This window comes from Bombus huntii, chromosome 5 (assembly GCF_024542735.1).
Source record: "Bombus huntii isolate Logan2020A chromosome 5, iyBomHunt1.1, whole genome shotgun sequence".
Classification (NCBI taxonomy): Eukaryota; Metazoa; Arthropoda; class Insecta; order Hymenoptera; family Apidae; genus Bombus; species Bombus huntii.
In genome coordinates, this window is record NC_066242.1 from 15,446,648 (window position 1) to 15,467,738 (window position 21,091).

Below are 21,091 nucleotides of genomic sequence, written 5' to 3' on the forward strand. Positions count from 1 at the left end.
TTCTGGAGGAAGAAGGTAATTTTTTGAGAGCAAGGTATTGTTAAATTTTTACAATATTGAGATAGCAGGATTGTAAGATCGGGGAAGAATTAGCATTTGACTGGAATTATGTATATTTTGTATTTTTGCGTAAGAGATTGATATCTCTTGTTTTAATAATTTGCGAAGATTCCTTTAACATTTTTATAATATAAATGTTTTATATTATAATTTGACATTTTATATTATATTAACATTACATAATATTCGAAGAAGGGTGTTTCTTTTTGTTTGGAAATGAACATTTCTTCTTTGTTACGAAAATGATGAAGTTATTTTAGCTCGTAGAACCAGACAGCTCACCCTCTGTTAGTATAATACTCTGACGATGAAGAGAACTGCTCTTTCTATATGTTTTAAATAATTCTTATTGCGTAGAATCATAATTTTTGCAAACTTTCTTAGAAATGTTGCTTCATCCATTTATTAATCTATAGTTTCATTAAAATTTTTATCGTGCAATTGGGATCAAGAGAAGAGGAAGAGTTTTTCCTGGACGCGAATGAGTACGACAAGCTTTAAAAATAAATGTTAAGGAATAGGATTTCTCGCATAGAATCTAATTTCCATTAAAAGATATATTCCAAGAACGCTTTCCCCGAATTATAGAAACGTTTTTTAGGGAACGCTAAAGGTTTTGATAAACTTTCAACGAAAAGTTCTATTTTTTTATTCTCCAAGTGACTCTTTCGTTCTTCGATCGTATTTTTCGTTGGTACTTATGCTTTTTATTAAGTATTTAAGCGAACGACGAAATGTAAAGTATGTTATAAATACGCATATGATTAAATAAATAAATAATAAATAAGATGCATGTCTACATAATACCCTGACATGTGTGTATATGTCATATATACGAACGAAACTAGTAATAAAAATCTAATTTTTCTATCCGAAAGAACACATTCGTTTTTCTATGAGAAAATTCAACTAACCGCTACTAAACTATCATAGAGAACCTGATTAACGTACAAATAAAAAGTAAAGCACTTACGGAATAGATACTTAAAATTATGTGTATAGATCTATCATGTACATTTTCTTAAACTCTAGTATGTTAATTTACTTTTTATATTTTCTATCCGAAGTCTGTTCTATTTTTTCTAAATTCTTTTTCTTGCTAAATTCTCTTATTTATATCTTCTATTCTCATTCCTATTCCCACGAATTGTCAGAGAGTTTATTTCTCTAGATTGGTTTACCTATCGTAGTCTCGTTCCACGGACTCGATGTTCGTTCGTGGGATTGAGATCGCGAATATTCGTCACTGTATCATCCTCATTGAGAAGCCTTGATCCAGAAGTCATTAGGTCCCTCTTTCGTCGGCCAAGAAACATGGGTATCATCATCGCCATCGTTGCCGGTAATATTCCTGCAGAGGAGCAAATTTACTCCAACGAAATCAATTCCCTTAAATCTTAGCTTCTGATCTTAGTTTTTGATCTTCTCGTTATTTTCCCAACGTTTAACTTCTAAACTTCTAAATCGTCAGTTTTTTCGCTTAAATTCTACGAACTTCAAAATCTCAAGTTCACAATTCGTGAATTTTCTCTATGTAAGGAACATGATAAATAACAATATTTCTCTGCGTCTCTTCAAGAATTTTGATCCTTCTGTTACTTTAAATAATCGCTTCTAAATGCACAATACTACTGTTGCTATGTTACCACATTAATTCTATTTCCTACAGACAATTCCTATGTTCTACTTCTCTAAAGTAGTTAGATAAATTAGTAACAAATGACAAACTTACCAGCACCGACAGCAGCCAAGACAGCAGAGCTAGATGCTTGATTTCCTAACGTGTTTCTGATAGGTCTCTTCCTTAGAATCATCGGTACCGTTTGCCTCTCCATTTCGTACTCTCTTCGGCTCTGGTCCACGCTCTTGAAGGTCTTTTCCACTTCCAGAAGACCTCCGTGCGATGTTGTCGTATTTGTGCCGTTGATCGACGGTAACACCGTCAACCTGACCTAGGTAAACGATATTTCATCAAGCGACTGCCAGTTTCCGATAAATATTACAAAACCGAAGACAATGCGATATATATGTGACGTGTAGAATTTCAAAATTGCCCTCCTATAAGATATGGAAATATAAAAGATCTATCATGTTTTTCACCCATGCCTTTGGGTCTTCAATTGTAAAGAAAAAATGACGACAGAATTTTGTTCTAATATATTCTCTTCTCCAAAATTCTCCTTTTTGCTTCTACTATATTTTAGGTAGAATAATCCTATTTTTTTCATTTCTCGTTTTTACTAATGAAACCTTGATTCGTCCATGGGATTTAATTTCGGGGATTACTCAGCTACGTTTCGCAAACACGCAAATGATTTTTCGTTTACGCAAGCCTGGCTCACGTACTAATAAACGTGTTACGAATCGCGAGTTACGACGCAAAAGTGAAAGAATTGCTCTTTCCTCCTTCTGCGAGTTATTATATTGCAATTATCATTATAGGTGACTTTTAGTCGACTCTGTAACTCTGTTTCATTCCTCTTCTAGGACACACACGAAAGAATCAAGAAAACAGTTATAATTGTCATTTTGTCAATCGATAATTTATAAAAGTTGCAAGCAAGGGGTAATACTTAATTTTAACGAGAAACATTCAAAGAATCTTTCCTATGCTCAAATTTTCTCAAACGTTTTTCCAAGTATATTACAGAAACTTCTTTGATCATCTAGCCTAACCTGTCTCTTCGACGTGACCACGGCGATCGCTGGATCAGGTTCTTCCTCTTTTCTATCCACGCTCTTAGTAACGTTCTGTACTTGACCTATCGAATCTATCTTCATCGACCTTTGTCTGGACTTGGAGTAGCCTCTGTTCGTCGACAGCAATACCCATTGCCCATCCCCGTTTCCGGGATAGCTCTGTGGATGATTGTTTACATATTGATACTGAGAGAATCCTGGTCTCTCCGTGGGAGGCCGCAGACGATCGTCGAATCTCGTTGGAAAATCATGCCAATCGTTACTCTCTTCTCCTTGGTTTTTATCAGCGTATCTATCCAAATATTGATAACTCGGTTTCGTTGGTTGAGGTCTGTTCCAGTTACTTGGGAAATTGGCTGGACGATTGTCGGTAATTATGTCGCTATTTGGACGGTCAGAATAATTGTTCCAAGACGGCCTCTCAGGGGGCCACTTTTGAGCCTGAGTTTCTTCAGGCTTTTCGGTATAGTAAGCAGGACGAGTTGTAGGCTTTTGCCATGGTTTCTCGTTGGTGTTCTCTGGCCAAGTTGGTTTTGGCTTTTCATACCTGCAATTCGAACGTGATGGTATAAATTGCTTTGAGAAAATGAAAATGTTATTCGGTTCTATATAATATGAAATATCTTTTCTGGCTTGTTAAATCCCTTGTTAAGTAGAAAATATATGTTTATCATTTCTGACGAAGCTGATTTAGCCTTTCAACGGATGGTCTGGTATTTACTTCAATTAGGATGACAATGTAGAGAATAGAAAATGAACGACTTCAGTGCAAAATCGCAGGCAAATTTACCATGGCTTATTGTTCTCGTAGATTGGCCTGACAGAGTAATCCGAGGCCCAAGGTTTCCCAATGCTCGGTTTGTCCCATGGTTTCACTTCCGGCCAGGGCCGCTGCGTACTTGGAGTCGCTTGCCATTTAGAAATTTTGCTTTTCGACCATGGTATTGCCTCCAAGGTAACCCAACCATTTCTATCTTCGTGCGAATTCGCTCCGTAATACTTGTTCCTCTTCAAGGTGTCGTTCAACGTCGCGCTTAACTGAAACCGTCAATTACAGAACAATCGGTTAAAAAGCCTGTAACCGATTACGATCTTCGTCTCTCATAAGCAAGAAAAATTCAGATTATAGAAAATTGCAACACTAAAATATGAATGTATCATCTACTCATTCTCCAGATTTTCTTTTTTTTTTTTTTTTGTTATGACACAATATTACACCCTTCGTCATTAACTTAATCAACCCTTAAACAATTATCTTACCCCGTCTTCAGTGGACGTAGAATTTATAGTATCCTCCTCGTCCTTAATATTTTGATCGTAACTCGTATTAGTCGACTGTGTAGTAGTTTGATCATCCACCTCAAGGGACAGAGCTTCGGCAGGTTTCACGATCCTGAACGGATATCTTTGATACTTGTCCGTGCTGCTCTTGATCTTACTCGCGTACTCCTCCAGGAACTTGTTCAACACGTCCGGATTGAAGGTGGACGTCTCAAATCCGTTAATCGACTCGTCCTCGCTCCTGGGGAAGTCCTTGATCATCCTTTGATTGCTGTTCTGAAAGACAGACTTTGCCTCCTGGTGTAATGGACTTCGCGTGGCCGCGATCGGTCCGTCGAGTACCCTCAGACTTTCCCCCCTCGTCCTGAAGAGCTCTGATGCGTTTGTCTTCACTTTCGCGACGTATCTCGCGCTGCACTGCGAGCCCCTCAGGGTCAATGTCACCAGCAGCAGCAGGCAGATCGCTCCTCTCGCTGCCATCTGCAAGGATAAGACGAGGAGAATGTACACGCTTTTGGTTTAGAAACGTTTTCTGCGGATATCGATCTGTTCGTGACTAGTAGACAAGGAGATAAATGGGTTTTCTCTATTACGGATTAGGTTGGTTATTTATCTTTCATGGTGGAAAATATTTTAAGGAAAAAAGGAACGATTTTCAGTTTGGAGTTATTAGAGGAGGCGTATTAGGGGGTTTATTGGGATCCTTTGAGGAGTGGAAAGAATGTATTTTGTGGAAGTAAGACATTGGGAATTTTTGTATACGAGGTGTTCGGGAACAACGTCACTCTTTATTTATTTCCATTGGAAGAGATATTTTCAGAAATTTCTTAGGATTTTTCATTTAATTAATAGGAATGTTGGTTGTATCCTGTGGAACCAAATGGGTACCTTTCCAAAAATTGAATATCAAGTAAGAAATTTGGTAAATAGCGAGAAAATACGTTAGGAGTATTAAACCTGTAAATAAATTCTTTGTTAATTGGAAGTTCTTTCGCGGGACACTTTGAAACTACCAGTAGAGTGGTTTGAAGATAACTTTTTCTGTACGAAAATATAGTTTGAGAGTAACGGTTGATAAATAGTTAAAACATTTCTAAAAACACGAAATACGTAAGAACTAACTTATGACAAATAAGAAGAGCCATGCTAACTATCATAGAACATTCGTCGCAAGAAGATAAGACCAAAAATCGTCGATCGTGCCATTACAGATAAACGAGAGTGGTCCATGAAACATTCGTCGTTGCATTGCAAACAAAGAGAAGCATTAAATTTAAAAAAAAAAGAACAGACCAAAGACCATCCTACTTTAAAAAAAAAATGTATCGCGAAAAGGACCATCCCTAAAAAATACCGATCTGCTCGAAAGCTACGAAAAATAACAAACAAAAAAGAAAAAGGTGAAAGATAGAGAACGAAAAGTAAATCACGTCGCGACACTAACCGTTTTCGATGGTCTTCGTCCAAGTTCTGCAATCCTGGCAGCGACTTTCGGCTGCAGCGAACCAACGAACGATCGTAGGATCGGTTGGAACCAAGGGCAGCCAGGAACCCGTTAGAAAACCACGAAGTAAGCAACGTGAACCGAAAGGTAGCTGAACCGCGCGTCGACCTCCACTGTTCAAGGTCCGAGATGGTTCTGTCGCGGAGACGTTGCCCTCGTTTGCTTTTAATCCAGGTCCCCACTTCCTGAACACCTGGTCCATTTTGCGTCTCGCTCGTGCAACCACGTGCTGCAACAAGCTCGTCCACGCTCCGTACGCTTGGTCACCTGGAGAACGGACGTGTCGGTCGCGTCCACCATTCTTCTCTTCATCTCGTATCTCTGTTCTTCTAGCTGCTGATAATTGTCAGTTGGGCATCTACGCGAGGATTTGGCGAGCTAACTGACACAGATCTTCATCTCGTGCAGTTTCGACTTGTAGCTTTTCTTTTTTCTATCTTTCGTTGCTTTACATCTCATCGATAAATTACGTTTGGTGACGTTTTCAAGTTGCCTATCATCGGCGTAATAACTTTTTTAGGCTGACCGTTCCTCGTACACTACTTTTCCTCCATCGGAATTACCATCCTCCAACGGCGCTTGTCCTCTTTCCACTGATAAAACCAGGATCGTGACAACGCGGTTATCAGTACCACCCGACGTATATAGTGGTCGTTGGAGTATTTCGTAGACAAAACAGATTCTATCTACGCTTCATCTTTTTAATTGTCTTTGTAGGAATAAATATTCGCTGTTTAGTTATCGCATAGACACGCTATAACGAAAGAAACGGCCACAATATCCGAAACTACTTGGCAGACGCCTGTGCATGACGATGGTTTAATACGTTTCTCTTTCTGGAATTTTGAATGAATTTTCAACTCGCCGATGCTTTCCAGTTCTCGTTAATTTTCAATTTTCCATACTTTTAAACGGATATCGTAAAACGTGGAGCGTTAGGTTTCTCGTAAGTTTCTGAGGAGTTTAAGGAGCAGAACCATGCAGTCCGTTTCCTCGGCTCTTGTTGACTTCAAGGTGCGAATAGAATCCAGCGAGCAAGCCAGGGTTCGTCACGCACTAATTGTTTCCAGCGTGGACAATCAACGGCTACTTTGCACGGTGGTTTTTCTGGTTATGATTCGGAATGTCAGCCGTTCACGCTGGCGGAGTTCTCCATTTTTCTCAATGAACAATTCTTGTCGATTCATAGATATCTTGCCGGTAAATGCGTTTTGTTGACCGAGGATCTTTAAAAACCGGTTCCTTCGCACTGACACTCGCTATCGAGCTTCCTCCAGACCATAAAAGTATCGACGACGTTGAAGAAGGCCTTGATCAACGAAGTTCCAACGAAAATGGCCACTCTCCGGAACGATCCTTCAAATTGAAAAGAAAATTAAAATCATAATATCGATTTTCGAAGAAATATCTAACAAAATTAATAGCAAAAGTAATCCTTCTACTCTAAACCTATTGGGTTGGCAACTAAGTGATTGCGGATTTTATCAATACCACCTAATGACAAAATCCGCAGTCACTTAGTTGCCAAGCCAATAGCTCCTAACGTTAAGAAATTCGTAGATCATCGACAGCTGAGAACGATGAAGATGAGAATGAGAACTGTGTTCTTCCCGATAGTAAAATTAGATTCTAATAATGAGAATCCTTTCACGAGGATTTCTAATAAATACAGCGGCACAAGACGAATCCTTTTAACCAGAGAATTAAACTCCGATATTAAAAAGCGAATCGATTGACAATGAAAATAGTTTCAATATATTCGGTGGTTCTTCCACTTTGATAGTGGCGTCTTCGATGGTTACGTTATTAGAGGGAAAAGATGGCTAACGTCGATAAAAGTCCCTTGCTATTGTTTCACAGACGAATTTCGTCGTCTTGCCATATGGAATTCGTTCATCGATTAAGGACACAGGGAAAAAGGAGTAGAGGAACGAGCATGACGATGTTCATGCTCGATAAATCACCAATTCCTTGCTGTTTTATAGTCAGAGGGAGTCGATCGTTTCGCTGTTTTTGCGCTTTCTCGGCACAGAAACCCCGTGAGTTTTTCCCCTTTTTTATCTCTTGTCACACCATGAAATTCTTCCACCTTGCTCCGCCAGTGAAACGTCTCTAACGTTTTCCGTTTTACGAGCAGTTTCCGTACCACGTGCTCGGATTTTCACATTTTTGCATCCTCGACCCACAAACCTCCCGTTAATTTCTTTCTTCCAACAGGAATTTCTTAGGTCAGGTCAATGATTCTGCAGGATTCTCTTCGAGAATTTCTTACCTGCTTCGTTCTCGGTCCATCAAACACTTATATTTTGCGAACCATCTTTTCTTCCTCTTTTTGTTACAGATATTTTTATTAGAAATATTTTCCTATAGCGTCGCTACGAATTTCAACAAATTCCATAGGATCGATAAACGGTAAATTGATTTTTCTTCGTTGGTCGGACGTGAAACCTTAGATCATCGACTCGACGTCGATTTTCGGAAGATACAAAGCGACATGGAAATGCGAATGAAAGACACGATGGAAGATACAAGATACGAAATACAATAGAAGAAGGAAAAATGCGAGAAGATCAAAAGTTTGAATTTGATGTTAGGAAATTCATTCTATGAAAAATACTGAAACTTCGAGTTTAAGCTGTTGGCAATTTTCCATGCTTTTTATAGAAACTCCAACAGTTTTCGAAACGCTCCGAAAGATTTGATAGAAACTCGAAGAATCTTTGTATTATGCCGAAGACGAAGATCGTTCGATTCCACTGGACTTCCGATAGACGCGCAACGAGCCAGGATTTTTCCCTTCCGATTCCGGTCTGACGGTGCGGTCGCTTGGCCTACTCGAAACCGGAATTGGGTCGTTCTCCGGCGTAGATAACCGCGAAAACGAGCAGCAGGACGCGCATTGGAAAAAGGAGAGAACAGACGACTGTCAAGTGCAGGGATCGTCTACTTTCGTTGTCGGCCGATCCAAACGGAAGGGGATATCGTGCGCAGAAACTCGTGACTCGTGTGTCGCGTGTCCTGTGTTTTTTTAATAAACCGATGGATTTTTCTAGAATTACGAGAAACATCGAAGGAACTACGTCACGAACGAAAATAGCGAAAACGAAGAGAATTTTGATATGGTAAAAATGAAAAAGTGACCAAGTTTTGTAAATGAAACATTTGTGACATTTTGCGATTGATCTGGAAAAATTGTCGATTGAAATTCTTGAGAAATTATCAATCGACGCTAGAAACTCACAGTTCCCTTTTTCTAACATTTTTCTCGAGTACTCTAGCTGTTTTTATCGTTTGAAAACAATTTATCTGATACTATTTTAAATAGAATACAAAAAGGTCTCGTTTCCCTTTAAAACCAAAGACTCGCGAATGTTCATATCTGCTAGCGAAAATAATAATCTTTTGCGAATTGTTAATAGATCAAAATTAATTCTCTAGTTTCTCTACCGTTAAACGGAGGATAGTTAAGCACAAGTTGCGATTATTATTTGAGCCTAATTTACGGAAAAATGAGATTCCTTAATAAAGAATGGTTTAACCTATTAATTACGATATCTTTTGATCAGAGTAATTAGAAATTGGCGAACGTGAATCAATGTTGGTCAAGCCGGTAAATAAATGTGCTCGTATAAAGTATGTCAAGTAATTTAGTAAATGTAAATAGAATAAATTAGAATAATTTTTAATGACGATGGAACGATGTTTTAAAATGGCAAAAAATTCTTAAATATATAAATCGAATATAAGATGTGACAATAAGATATCGACGAACGAAATGACAAGTTCTTAAAGCTTCCACTTTACCACAATAATCCCGATCATTTATAAATATTTCTTATCGTATATCGTAATAGATTTATGCTCGTAATTTAAAAGATTAAATTACACCTATATATATAAACTGCGAAGCGTAATTGATCTTTGAAAGAAAACGGAACGAAAGTTTCAGACGAATGTTAATTAAAAGGCGACAGTCACGATGACTATTCGGACACGAAGAAGTCGTGCATAGGATTGGTATTGTACAGGTTTATCGTGTATCTAACATCTGCTTTAACCAGTTCCTGGGCACGACTTGACCTCTGTTTGAAACAAGGCCAGACTCTCGCCGCTCGCTGATAAAACTCGCCTTAGAAAGTCTTTTCACCCCTTTCCGCTCTTTGCTCAGATTCCGTGAAGCCGTGTAATAAAACATTTTTCCTTCCTATTTTACGCCTCATCCGTAGAAATCCAACCAGCTGGTCGGTTTCTTCCTTAACGATCCATTTGTTTTACCGATCGACTTCCTTTGCCTGGTTACGACACTTATCTTCGAACCTCTTCGTCTCATTCGCGAACATCACGAATTACTTTTATTATTTCATGATCGAATCGCTCAAATTGATTCGCTTGAATATTTACTTATTTTATTTACTTTATTTATTAATTAAGGGAACTTATATTTATGGATATTTCAATAGAAGAGTCACAGGAGATCGAAATTTCTGAAAATTTCATTCTATCGCGGTAGGGATAAAATCGGAGATGTTGAAAATTCCACATCCATCTCTGGATGAATCTTCTAACCTACTAAAATCACCAGCTCTCTTATAGCTACGTTTCACTGCCAGTATAATATACTACGAGTATAATAAAACGAATAATACTCGAAACTCGGGAGTTTTAGCGTCTGAAAGTTAAGACGACTTGAAAATGTTAAATCCACTTACGAATGACTTTTATAGCCCGATAGAACCGTCGTAATCGTAAGCTATAGCCACGTATAGAATCGTTAGAAAATTTCACACGTGTACAATCCAATAAGCCGATAATCCTACGAAACTACGAACACAAGGTCGACATATAGGCAAAGTTGTAGCATCTGAAAAGATTGCCTAATTGAACGTGAAAATGTCGAGATACATCGTTAATCGTTGCAATTTCCACGACTTAACGAGCGAGCAACGGTGAAACCAGGGAAAAGTGTAGCTGGGAAACGCGTTAAACGATTATTTCTTTCATTGCAGGTTTTATATGCGGCCAGCGTGAAAAGTGTCCCAGAATCCATCCGAGAAATCCGATATAACGTGGTCGGTTACGTGGGTCTATTCTATGAGTTTCGTGACTTCTCGCGTTAAAAACCTTTCGTTATTCTCAAGTGTACTTTCCATGGAAACTGGTTGTCGATGCGTGAATATCGTCCCGACATCTAGGCTATCCCCTTTCGCGGTCGTTCTTTCTTCCTTATTTTTCCGGCCACTTTCGTTCCGACCTCGCCAAGATGTTAACGTACCGATAATGAAAACAAGTATTAAGCAGAGAGAAGACAAGCTGCTGACAATCGTAATTATCTGATCGCCTAGAAACTACCGACGATGAACTTGTTTACACAGGCTCGCGAAAATACTCGAACGCTTATGGTTATCCTTTGCGAACAGACTGCGGATTTTGATGAATCCATTCGAGCAATTCGAAGATATAGAATGGCAACGTGACATACGAAAGTATAAATGAAGTATACAAAGTAGAGTACTTATTATAATATTTAGTAGATGAAACGAATTGAGATAAAGTTTGAAAATATACTGGGTGGCCGGCGAGTCGGTCGCTACGATTCTTCATTTTCTTTTTCGATTTCAACGTGAAATGTTTTGAACCAAAAGTCAGCGAGTTTTCAAGCCACTACAAATGTCGATACAAGGAGTTTAGGTTTTCCTTTTATCGATTAACTGTCGTTCGAAACACTTCCCTTGCTAAATTATCTGGTGTTTGAAATATCGTGGCTACCGCATCACCCTGTATGTAGAAATTACAAGATATTTGTAATATTCGTATCATACGCGATGGTAATGATTTGATAGAAATCCAAATAGTCAAAAGTTGATAGAAACGATAAGAAAAATTTGTACGCTTAAAATAATTTACCTCGTCGTTAATAATAAATGGTGTATTTCGATGTTAACGACGTGATAATTTAACAAAGATGTAGCTTTGTATATCTTACGTATAGGGTGACTCGGGAATAATACAGTACGTTCGATAAATCGTTCGGCAAACGGTGCAATGATAGAGTGAAACGTTTTTCTGTTTGTTCTGATACGAGTTGATGAACTTGAGCGAATGGGAACATACCGGATGGCCTGTGTCTTAGGACAACAGGCTACCAGAATTCGTACTATAAATGAAACCTTCTGTACAATTAATTTTAGACGCCAAAGTGTTGCGAGAATACGTTGTCGAAATCTCTCTGTAGCGTCCCCTTCGCCCACGCCTCAGCTGGAACTAAACGAGCACTTTGTCAACGGCAATTGGAGTAAGGCTGATGATTAAGAGACGAATTTCACCTTCACGCTTTTTAGAGAACACGTCGACTCTAGTTTCTCGCGTGTTAAAGACGCCGAATCGCCGAAGATCCTGTTTAGTGCGACAGACACACCGCCGTAGAACATCTTAAACACATCCACCATTTTTCGTTCTACGAAATACGCCAACGCAGAATGGACCGGCAGGTTATTACGACGAAACTGTTATTCCTCATCTTGTTGCTATTCGCAAGCTCAGTCCGCGCCAAAGATCACGCAAGATCGAGCAGCCTAACTCCAAACGAGGCGGTGAAGCCAGTGGAAGAATTCGTCGAGGAGTCCTCCACCGAAGACCAATTTTCGTTGGAATCCGCGACGACCACAGAGTCCGCCACAACTGTACAGACCTACCAGAAGCTGACACTGTCCATCAATGCCAGGAAAAACATTTCCAGAGAATTCAGACCCAGTGTACATCTAGGTGTGGTATCGTAATTTTGAGTGAATGCAGAACAGAGAGTTTGAGCGAAAGATTCGTGCGAAACGATAGTGAATCGAACGGATGTTTATCGATAGCAAGTGAGTATAGATTGTTGCGCGTGTGAATTAGGATGTATGGCGGACACGTGTAAATTTGATTGAGATAATCGAGCGTCATGCGTGTGAGATCTTCGACCCATCTTTAATCCTCCTATCTTTATATTTCCACTTTATTCTTATTGCAACAAATGAAAACTTATCTGTCGCTATATTCGTAATTCTAATATTCAATGAACCATTCGATACTACGCTTAACAATTTCTCTACATAGGTGAAATTAAGGAATCGAGAATCAGTAATGTTCCCTTCAACGCTGTTCATCATTTCAACTTCGACAATGGAGTGGATCCTGCCTCGTATCACCAACATTTAAAAGATTTCCAAATAGTCTTCCAGCCTACGGCGAAGACTCTGCAAACTCTTCAGGCTGGTAATCAAGGGAATTCTTACCAGAATTTATTCGAAACTGTCGTTGCACCAACTGAAGAGAGTAAGAAAGATGGGACGACGCAGAATGGTTACGTCAAATTTCAAGACGATGGGTTGGACGCTGTCAGAGTCGAATACGACGACTCTTCGAAGGATCAAGCTTTCCATCAACAGTTCTCTCATTCGGTTACGGAAAATATGGGGGCGCAGTACGATTCCACGGACCAACAAATCTTCCAGAATTTAGAGAAGCCTGTTTTCGATCAGCAAACGTCCACCGTTTGGGGAAAACCGTCAAAATTTCAGGCTGAAAGTGAGAAACACGAGGGAAGCTTTTCAAAACCGGAACTGAACGCTGATCCTTTAAAGATGTCACATTATACTGGATTTTACGATCATCAGAATCAGCAACAGTCAAATCTGAAAAGTTTCGAGTTATTCAGGAAGCCGAGTAACGGGGTGGTCTATGTCCAGGAGTCGTCGTTTCTCACAACTAGGAAGTATCCTTATCCTATCTATCAGCCACACCGTGGATATCATCAGGTTGATTTTATCAACGACGAACGTCCGTCTTATCCTGTTAAGAAAAGGTGAGCGTTCCGTCGACTTTCCACTTTTCCTTCGCTTTTGAAAATATCTTCCAAGTTGCTACTTCTCCTCTGGATCCGTGTTCTCTTTTAAATCGCGATTTCCCACTGCAACAGCCAAAAATAATTTAGACATCTCACAACTTCATTCATATCGTTTACAAAGAGCGAATCAATGTTCGTCGCGATGAAAATTTTCTAAATACTAATGGTCACGTTAAGATGAACGAGCGTCGATAATTTTCAAAGTAAAATTAAAAGCAACGATACCTCGAGAACTGTATCGTTTCCAGCGGATATCTTTTTCATGAGAAAAAGTACACTTGTACCTTTCTTGGTCTGTCAGTTTTGCGACGCCTAAATTATCGTTCTCCTCTCAGTCCTTGCAACAATAGCAAAATTCCTGAATACATAAAAATAGCTGCTTTATTATTGGGTTGGCAGCCAAGTGTCATTAGGTGGTAATGACAAAATCCGCAATCGCTTAGTTGCCAACCCAATACTTCAAAGATGTTATTCGCTCACGAGATTCTCTTCGCAGAGTGTCCTCCTGGAAAAAGATCTTCCATTTGATCGGCGCTATTCTGCCTCTCGGTCTGCTCATAGCTGCTCTGACTCCAAATGTCGTAAAGGTCGACAACACTACGTGAGTGCACTCTCGTTTTTTTTCCGCTCCAGAAACGTGTCTACTGGAATTCTAATCACGAACGAAACCCTTTAGCCAGCCTAACATCGTTTTGTCCAAGTGGAGGGTCGCTGACCTTCCAGCGGAACATAAACACGCGAGATACACGGATCCCTTCAACGACTGCGAGGAAAGATCCATTTGTGATATGATCTTGGCTGGCGGTGACGCTGGATCCACCGTGTTGCAGAACATTTTATGGAACCTGGCGACAAGGTAATTGTTCGATTATTAAAAATTAAGAATAAATGGAAGAACAGAATTTTGGGCAAAGGTCGAGTAATTTTCTTTATACTTGTGATCGTGAAACTTACGTCGTTATTTATGTATATTAATCGGAGATTGGATAATTGTTTAATCGTTTGGAGTAAATTGGAGAGGAAAGTTTTCAAGACGCATAGAAAAACGTGAAATGCAATTTTAGTCGTGAGATTCGTCTACGAGTTCTTGTAAATCGTTCGCTGTATAATTCTTCAATTATTTGGAAAGTTGCGAACAGAATATGGGGACAATTTCACGTTGGGAAAATTAAAAATAGAATTTAGTGAAATATCGAACGATTTCGTTTATAATCGTGGTTGCAAGACTTGCGTAGAATTCTTGAAAACCTGTAAACTAAGAAGCAGCGACAAGTGATAGTACGCATAACGTTTAGTAGGTTAAAAATCGCTTTATTAGCTCTACAAAACGTGGTTCGTTTACTCTGAGCCGATTCATCAGTGGATTTTTAATAGCTTGTCAGCCAGTTAATGGTGTCTATGCAATTAGAAAAGTGGAACAGCGAAGGCGATGTTTAAAACGCGCGTGAGTTATCCGTTCGGAGACAATTTTTGTTTCTCTGGCGTACCGAATAAAAAAAAAGAAAAAAAAAGAATAAATAAAAGAAGAAGAGATAATTTATTTGTAAAGAGCTGTTCCAACTTTTTCCAACGATTTCTAAAATATGAAGAAGAGAAAATTTCTCTTTTATTCCATTTTTAGAAATTTGAAAATTATTTATAAATTCTTAACCGTATCGTTGTGCTTCGACGTGATGGATTTTTTTTTTTATTGTTAGAACATCGACAACAATGGCGAAAGAAAGCGGGCTTCACGATGTTTTCGAGGCGGTGAAGAAAAAGGATTGTACCAACGTCCTTTGTTAATTTCTTCTTTAATTTGCGATGAAAGATATAGAACCGGACGAGGGTAACAGTGATTCTCTGCATTATAATCGCGGATGTGAGCAATTTTCACGGTGAAAAATTGAAACCTGCTAATGTTTAACTTTCTCCAAGCGATCGTATTAAAAATAAGACACAGAAGTGGACTCGTAGAAACCTGGCAGAAAGTAGCTGCTAAGTAATTACTGCTACCATTCCGACTCTTCATACGTCGATTAATATTTCTATCATTCGAAAATAACCGTAACCTCGAGATTATTGGTGTAATGTGAATTTTTATAATTAGAAAAAAATTGGGAACAACAAATTATTATTCTGCCCAATGTGCTTCTAAGAATATCAAATTTATATTTTCAATAATTCGATACTTTTTTCTTACTGAATCTCCATTCGATTATTTCAAGAATAAAATACTCTTGGCATACAATATTTCGATCAATGTTATAAATATTTCGATTTTGTTCAATTCAACTCCGTCAATTTGCCAACGTGTACAAACCAATTTTTTAATTTTCTATTCACGTGTTTCAATTACAAAATGTATTAGGTTGTCCGGAAAGTGTCTTTCTTTTACAGACACGTCTTTTACAACGATGTATCTTTGTACAAACATGAAACCTAATCTGTCGAACGTTGTGACTTTTATTTTGATAGAACAAAATTGATCATGCGCGATTCGACAAAATAATATAAAAAGGAAAATGTTTCCTATTATTTCCTCATAAAAGGAAAGAAACTTTTCGGGCAACCTAATATTATCATTTAACGATAATATATTTAATTGTATTACAAAAAAAAAAAATTTAACAATCCTCGATCAATATGCATTAATAACCACTCGGAAATCGAACTGATCTGTCTCACAATTTACAGCAGCATTTTAAATTGAAATATTTGTACAACGAATTAGTATACACTCCGATTAGTTTGTATCACCAGCTATAACACGTTCCTTTACTCGAGCGTCGATGAAAGTGACCAAAGCTTCACCGAACAAGGGCACCACGACCGAATGAAAGGATTATTCGGGAATTGTTGGTGCGAGTGCGCTTCTCTTCGGCGCAAGTGAAAGTAGTCACAGTGTATAAGTGGGTCGACAATATTCTACGCTAGTTTGAGTCCGGAATTTATGTCCCTGCGACGAGATACGGGTTATCGGCAAGTGCAACGAGCTTTCACACGCGTCTCGAGTACCAATACCTCGACCAATTCACGAAAATCATCCTGTTCATCTCATTTTTTTTTTTATTATTATTATTTTCAATTCTTTTTCTCAATCTTCGTAATTTGAAATTATTATTGAAATTTATGGAGAAGCGAATTTTGAGAAACATCGCGCTTTAGGTAGAAGTTAACTGGAAGATCGAACGATGGAAAAAATCATCGGTCGGTTGAGGCGCGTTCAGGGCTGAAAAATACCGGGTGGGACTCGAATTTTGGGTCGACCGATTTGCTTCTCCATTTTCACTTGAGGAATGCAAGAAAGACCAGCGTGGATCACCGTACTGTTACCTGAACGATTGATTAATGACAGCCTGCTTCACTGAATACGATAAAACATATCTTCGTTTCCTTTAATCAACGCCCTTTCACTTAATTATCCATTCGATAGTCAACACGAATTTCTGTTAATCGAATAAACGAATTATCATATCTCATTCGAACTCTGTTACAACATCCAACTTCGACGTTACATTAATCAATGTGACACCGACGATCTCGTTTACACGAAAATTGGTATAACTTTACTTTGTAAGTTGCACCGTCGTGAATTTCATAAAACGACGAATTATTCTTATACAGGATGGTTGGTAACTGGTGGTACAAGCGGAAAGGGGGCGATTCTACGCGAAAAAAGAAGTCAAAAATATAGAACAAAATTTTTTTTTAATTTTTTTTTAAATCTACAGTGAGATCCCTTATAACGAGACGCGATAAAGTGCAGGCGTACCGAGCGGAAATTCAAAGTCGATTTTCTCGAAAACAAAGCCTCGAACGAAAAATTGTTATTCTATATTTTCGACTTCTTTTTTCGCCTGGAATCACCCCCTTTCCGCTTGTACCACCAGTTATCAACCACCCTGTATATTCGATCGCACCGAAGTAAATTCAACCGCGCGTATAATATTTCCACGACGCTTAACCATCCATACAAAAGCCGACGTACAGAATACCAGCACGTGAGTGAAACCGATCTTCCATTTCCCACGATCGTCATCGTGTCCAATTAATGGCACACACGCGCCACATACGCAACAAAGCAAGGAGCAAAGATAAAACAAAGAGCAGAATTCCAGCGCGTGTCGATTCAGAAGTAAAACGTTTTATTCGAGGGACGGACAACCGTGGAAAGAAAGTCCAGCCAATTACGCGCACTTATCTCTAATTACCCTAGCCTCTTTCCTAATAAACACACTTTCGCAGAACGTCGTCCACCGCTTTGCGGTGGCTCGTGTGATCGTAAGATCGCGTTTGAATGGCAACGAAAGTGAGCCACTTTTTATCGACGGTTCTACTTCTGACGAGGTTATCCTCGACGAGTCGACGAGCTGGTAAAAAACCGACGAGCAGACATGGAGTTTCCGGTGATCGCGCCGGATGCGGATATTCCCTCGATACTTATGGCGATTTCTTATCGTTGCGAGAACTGTGTTAACGAGATCACTGACTTTCGTACGATCGAATGGTCAAGAAGACACGGGAAAATGATTTCTGGAAACTTGCGATTACAACGTCCGTAAAGGGATCTCACCGTTTCCTTTTTCTCTTCGTTTTATCGACAAAGCATTTGATTGTTTGGCGAAATTTTAGAAATTCTAATTGGAAGAATCGGAGATAATTGATTCTTAAGTATCGAATGTCAAGCAAATGGATCATTTGAAAGATCGGTAAATTGTATTATTAAGTAGATCGAACGTTGAGAAAATGGGCCCTTTTGAAGATCAATGCTTAAGGTAGTTCGTTGGTAACGATAATTTTATATATCAGGTTGTCCGGAAAGTGTCTTTCTTCTACAGACACGTGTTTTACAACAACGTGTCTTTATACAAACATGAAACCTAATCTGTCGAACGTTGTGATCTTTACTTTGATAGAACAAAATGGATCGTACGTAATTCGATAAAATAATATAAAACGGAAGAAACTTTTCGGACGACCTAATAGTAAGCTACATACTTTAAGAAAATGAAGCATTTTCCGGATTATTTCGTGCATCTGGAATCTTGAGAAGACGCATAATTTGGAAGATTCGGGTAATGGCTTATATCGGAAGAAAATCATTAATAAGGGATTTTGTTGAAACTTTGCACAAGTGTTCGTCAGACCTGCCTGAGAATTTAGCCACAATTTGTACGTTTCTTACTATAAGAGAGAAATCAACTCTTTTATTCGAACCGATTCTTCTACGTAGACGCTTGTAAATGTCGCAAATGATCTAAAATATTAAAAAATTAAAAGTTATACCGTGTCTCGAGATTTGTGCGAAAAATTTTTCAAAGAAATCATTTTTTTACGTGTATTATTGTACGTAACGTATAATTTCTGTTCACGTGTGGCCGAAAACGTATTTATATAAAACGTCCATTGTCCCTTTTTTTTAAAAATAATCACGAGAAGGTAATAATGTCCATTTCTTAAGAATTGGAACGAATCTTAATATCGACAGATTACTATATTCGAATGCTATGAAATAGAAGAAACTGGAAACAGATTCACTAATAATTATTATACGTAATTACGATAATGATTATCATCGTATAAGAAACTCTGGCGTGTTATTTACTTAAGTTTCATTTCCACTGTAGGTTCTTTACACGAAATTACGGGTGCTATATTAAGTGGTGTAATTTTCGAGATTGCGGGGTTTTGCTCCATCTTATTGCGAAGGTCGGATCAATTTGAAAAAGATGAAAGAATCATTATGCTCGTTAAGGTGTTCCGTGCCGCCTGTTTATTAGCTGTCCCATTTTTACAATATCAAAATGGTAAGTGGAAACGGCTGTCCTACGTGTTAAATTGACGCGCGAAAATTAAACGTTCGGTCGTCGATGAATATGGAAAACGAGAAAGATTAACGCCTCCTACAGGGACATTAACAAACATTTACTTTGCTCACAAAGAAATTTGTAAAAAGTCTCAAGAAACTCGAAAGACGGGTATCCCAAAAAATAAGGACAAGAGCGAAAAACCTAAATTTATTTGTACTATTATTTATGTTTTTAAAGCTATTAATCGCTAAACCACGGATTTTTTTATATCCCCCAAAATATAATAGAAAAAAATAGAACGTAGGCAGAAAATTCGTGTTACGTGCAATCTGTACACTTCTGCGCTTTCAAACTTCCCGTAAACGCGTAACAATCCGCAAAAAATTTAATGATCGCAAAAGACACGCATTGCGAAAGAAGAAATTTGTCCATGAATTTTTAACTGTCAATCTACATGCGCGTCAACGACCCAGAAAATTCTCAAAATGCTCGATGCTCGATCCCGCGTCCGACACTTTCACTTTCATCCAGCTTTCTCCGCTAACGGGCCATCTTCCTTAACAGCCATCGTCGACCCTTTGCCGATTGGTGGGAAGGTTTCTGAACGATCATCCTCTGAACTGTGACGCTTATCTTTCAACGCTTGCAAACAGCGGTCTTTCGGGCGTGGGTCGTCAACTATGACGACGCGTAGGCTCATCTTCGAGGTGTGTCAAGGAAAACGAGTGCGCAACAGATACCGAGCGATATTGGAAAACCAACGATGCCATCGTCCATCGTATCCAACACAATGGAAACGATCACGATCGTACGCGTCTATAGTTCTTAATGGCACGAGGACGCGAAATTCTATCGAAGGACGTGAATCCGCTTATCGGCTCGATACCTGCAACCACAACATACTAACAAGTAAGGTACACGGTAAATAAGGTACGAAAGGTACGCTGTGTATAATTTCTAAAAAAGAGCACACGAAAAAGTATGTCGGTGCCTCGATAAATTTTCTAAAGTAAACGAATCGTCGTTGGCAGCTTGTAAATCGTTTAAGCTGCCTTTGTGAGAAAAAGAAAGTAGCCGATCGTTTTTCTAGCTCGACAAGGTACGGCTGCGACCTTTCTCGACCTTCCGGAATGTGCGCAGCATTTATGGAAATGATCGTACCGTGGCAGTGCCGGAGTCACGGCATGCAGGAAATTCGTCGACTTTCGCTGTTCAAGGGCGGCGAGGAAAGTAAAACGCAGCACGCTCAGTTCTATTCTCGGTTTGCCGAGACTATGCCGTGTAATCATTTACATGACCAAGAGCCAGAGACGGCGGTAAAATACGAAAGGGAGAGCAGTTAATGACACCAGCCACCTGTTAGCTGGCCAAGTTTCTCAGGATCGATTCTATATAACCGAATGACTATGATATAGACTGGTAGGTGATTGCTAGACTACGGTTATTTATGCAAATTCATATTTTTATGCAAATAATTAAAAGAACAGGTCCGAGACGGTGATTCGTTTCATCGTTCATCGACGAGTATTCTATGAATTTTTGTATCTTTAAATTTACCATAAAAATCCACGGTTTGACGATTATTCAGCTATGTAACAAAAAAATAATCCGTTTTATACGCACGTGGTATCTGTGGAGTGTTTCTACGACGTAGAATATAGACGTCAGGGGATACAGAAATGGGACACAAATTTTCGATACCTCGAAATGAAATTTAGCCCGAGGGCGAAGTTTAAGTCGAAGTATACTTTGTTACTATAGGAGCGGATTATTTGAATAGAAAAGAGAATATGTGAAGTGTATAGGATTGTCGAAACGATCTTCGTACTATTTATGTTCTCGAACAGATCGATCATATCGATCGTGTTTCGT

The 21,091-nt window shown here is 38.9% G+C and overlaps 2 protein-coding genes across 3 annotated transcripts; one reads left to right on the top strand and one right to left on the bottom strand.

The window, feature by feature from the left end:
- Window positions 1–169: 169 nt before the first annotated feature.
- LOC126866098 (uncharacterized) lies at window positions 170–5,632 on the bottom strand. 2 transcript variants are annotated; one of them, XM_050619239.1, is made up of 6 exons: window positions 5,486–5,632; window positions 4,021–4,521; window positions 3,551–3,798; window positions 2,737–3,307; window positions 1,793–2,012; window positions 170–1,411 (listed from the first exon to the last, which is right to left on the bottom strand). In XM_050619239.1, the coding sequence occupies exons 2-6, from the start codon at window positions 4,519–4,521 to the stop codon at window positions 1,242–1,244; spliced, it is 1,710 nt and encodes a 569-aa protein (XP_050475196.1). In that variant the 5' UTR covers window positions 5,486–5,632; the 3' UTR covers window positions 170–1,241. The 2 variants fall into 2 exon arrangements, with proteins under 2 accessions (XP_050475196.1, XP_050475198.1); XM_050619241.1 differs by lacking the exon at window positions 170–1,411 and having other exon boundaries at window positions 1,793–2,007.
- A 1,265-nt stretch (window positions 5,633–6,897) lies between these two features.
- On the top strand, window positions 6,898–15,212 carry LOC126865862 (uncharacterized). Its single transcript, XM_050618753.1, has 5 exons — window positions 6,898–12,317; window positions 12,663–13,385; window positions 13,924–14,028; window positions 14,104–14,283; window positions 15,125–15,212. Exons 1-5 carry the CDS (start codon window positions 12,022–12,024, stop codon window positions 15,210–15,212), a joined length of 1,392 nt encoding a protein of 463 aa, XP_050474710.1. The 5' UTR covers window positions 6,898–12,021.
- The last annotated feature ends 5,879 nt before the right edge of the window (window positions 15,213–21,091 follow it).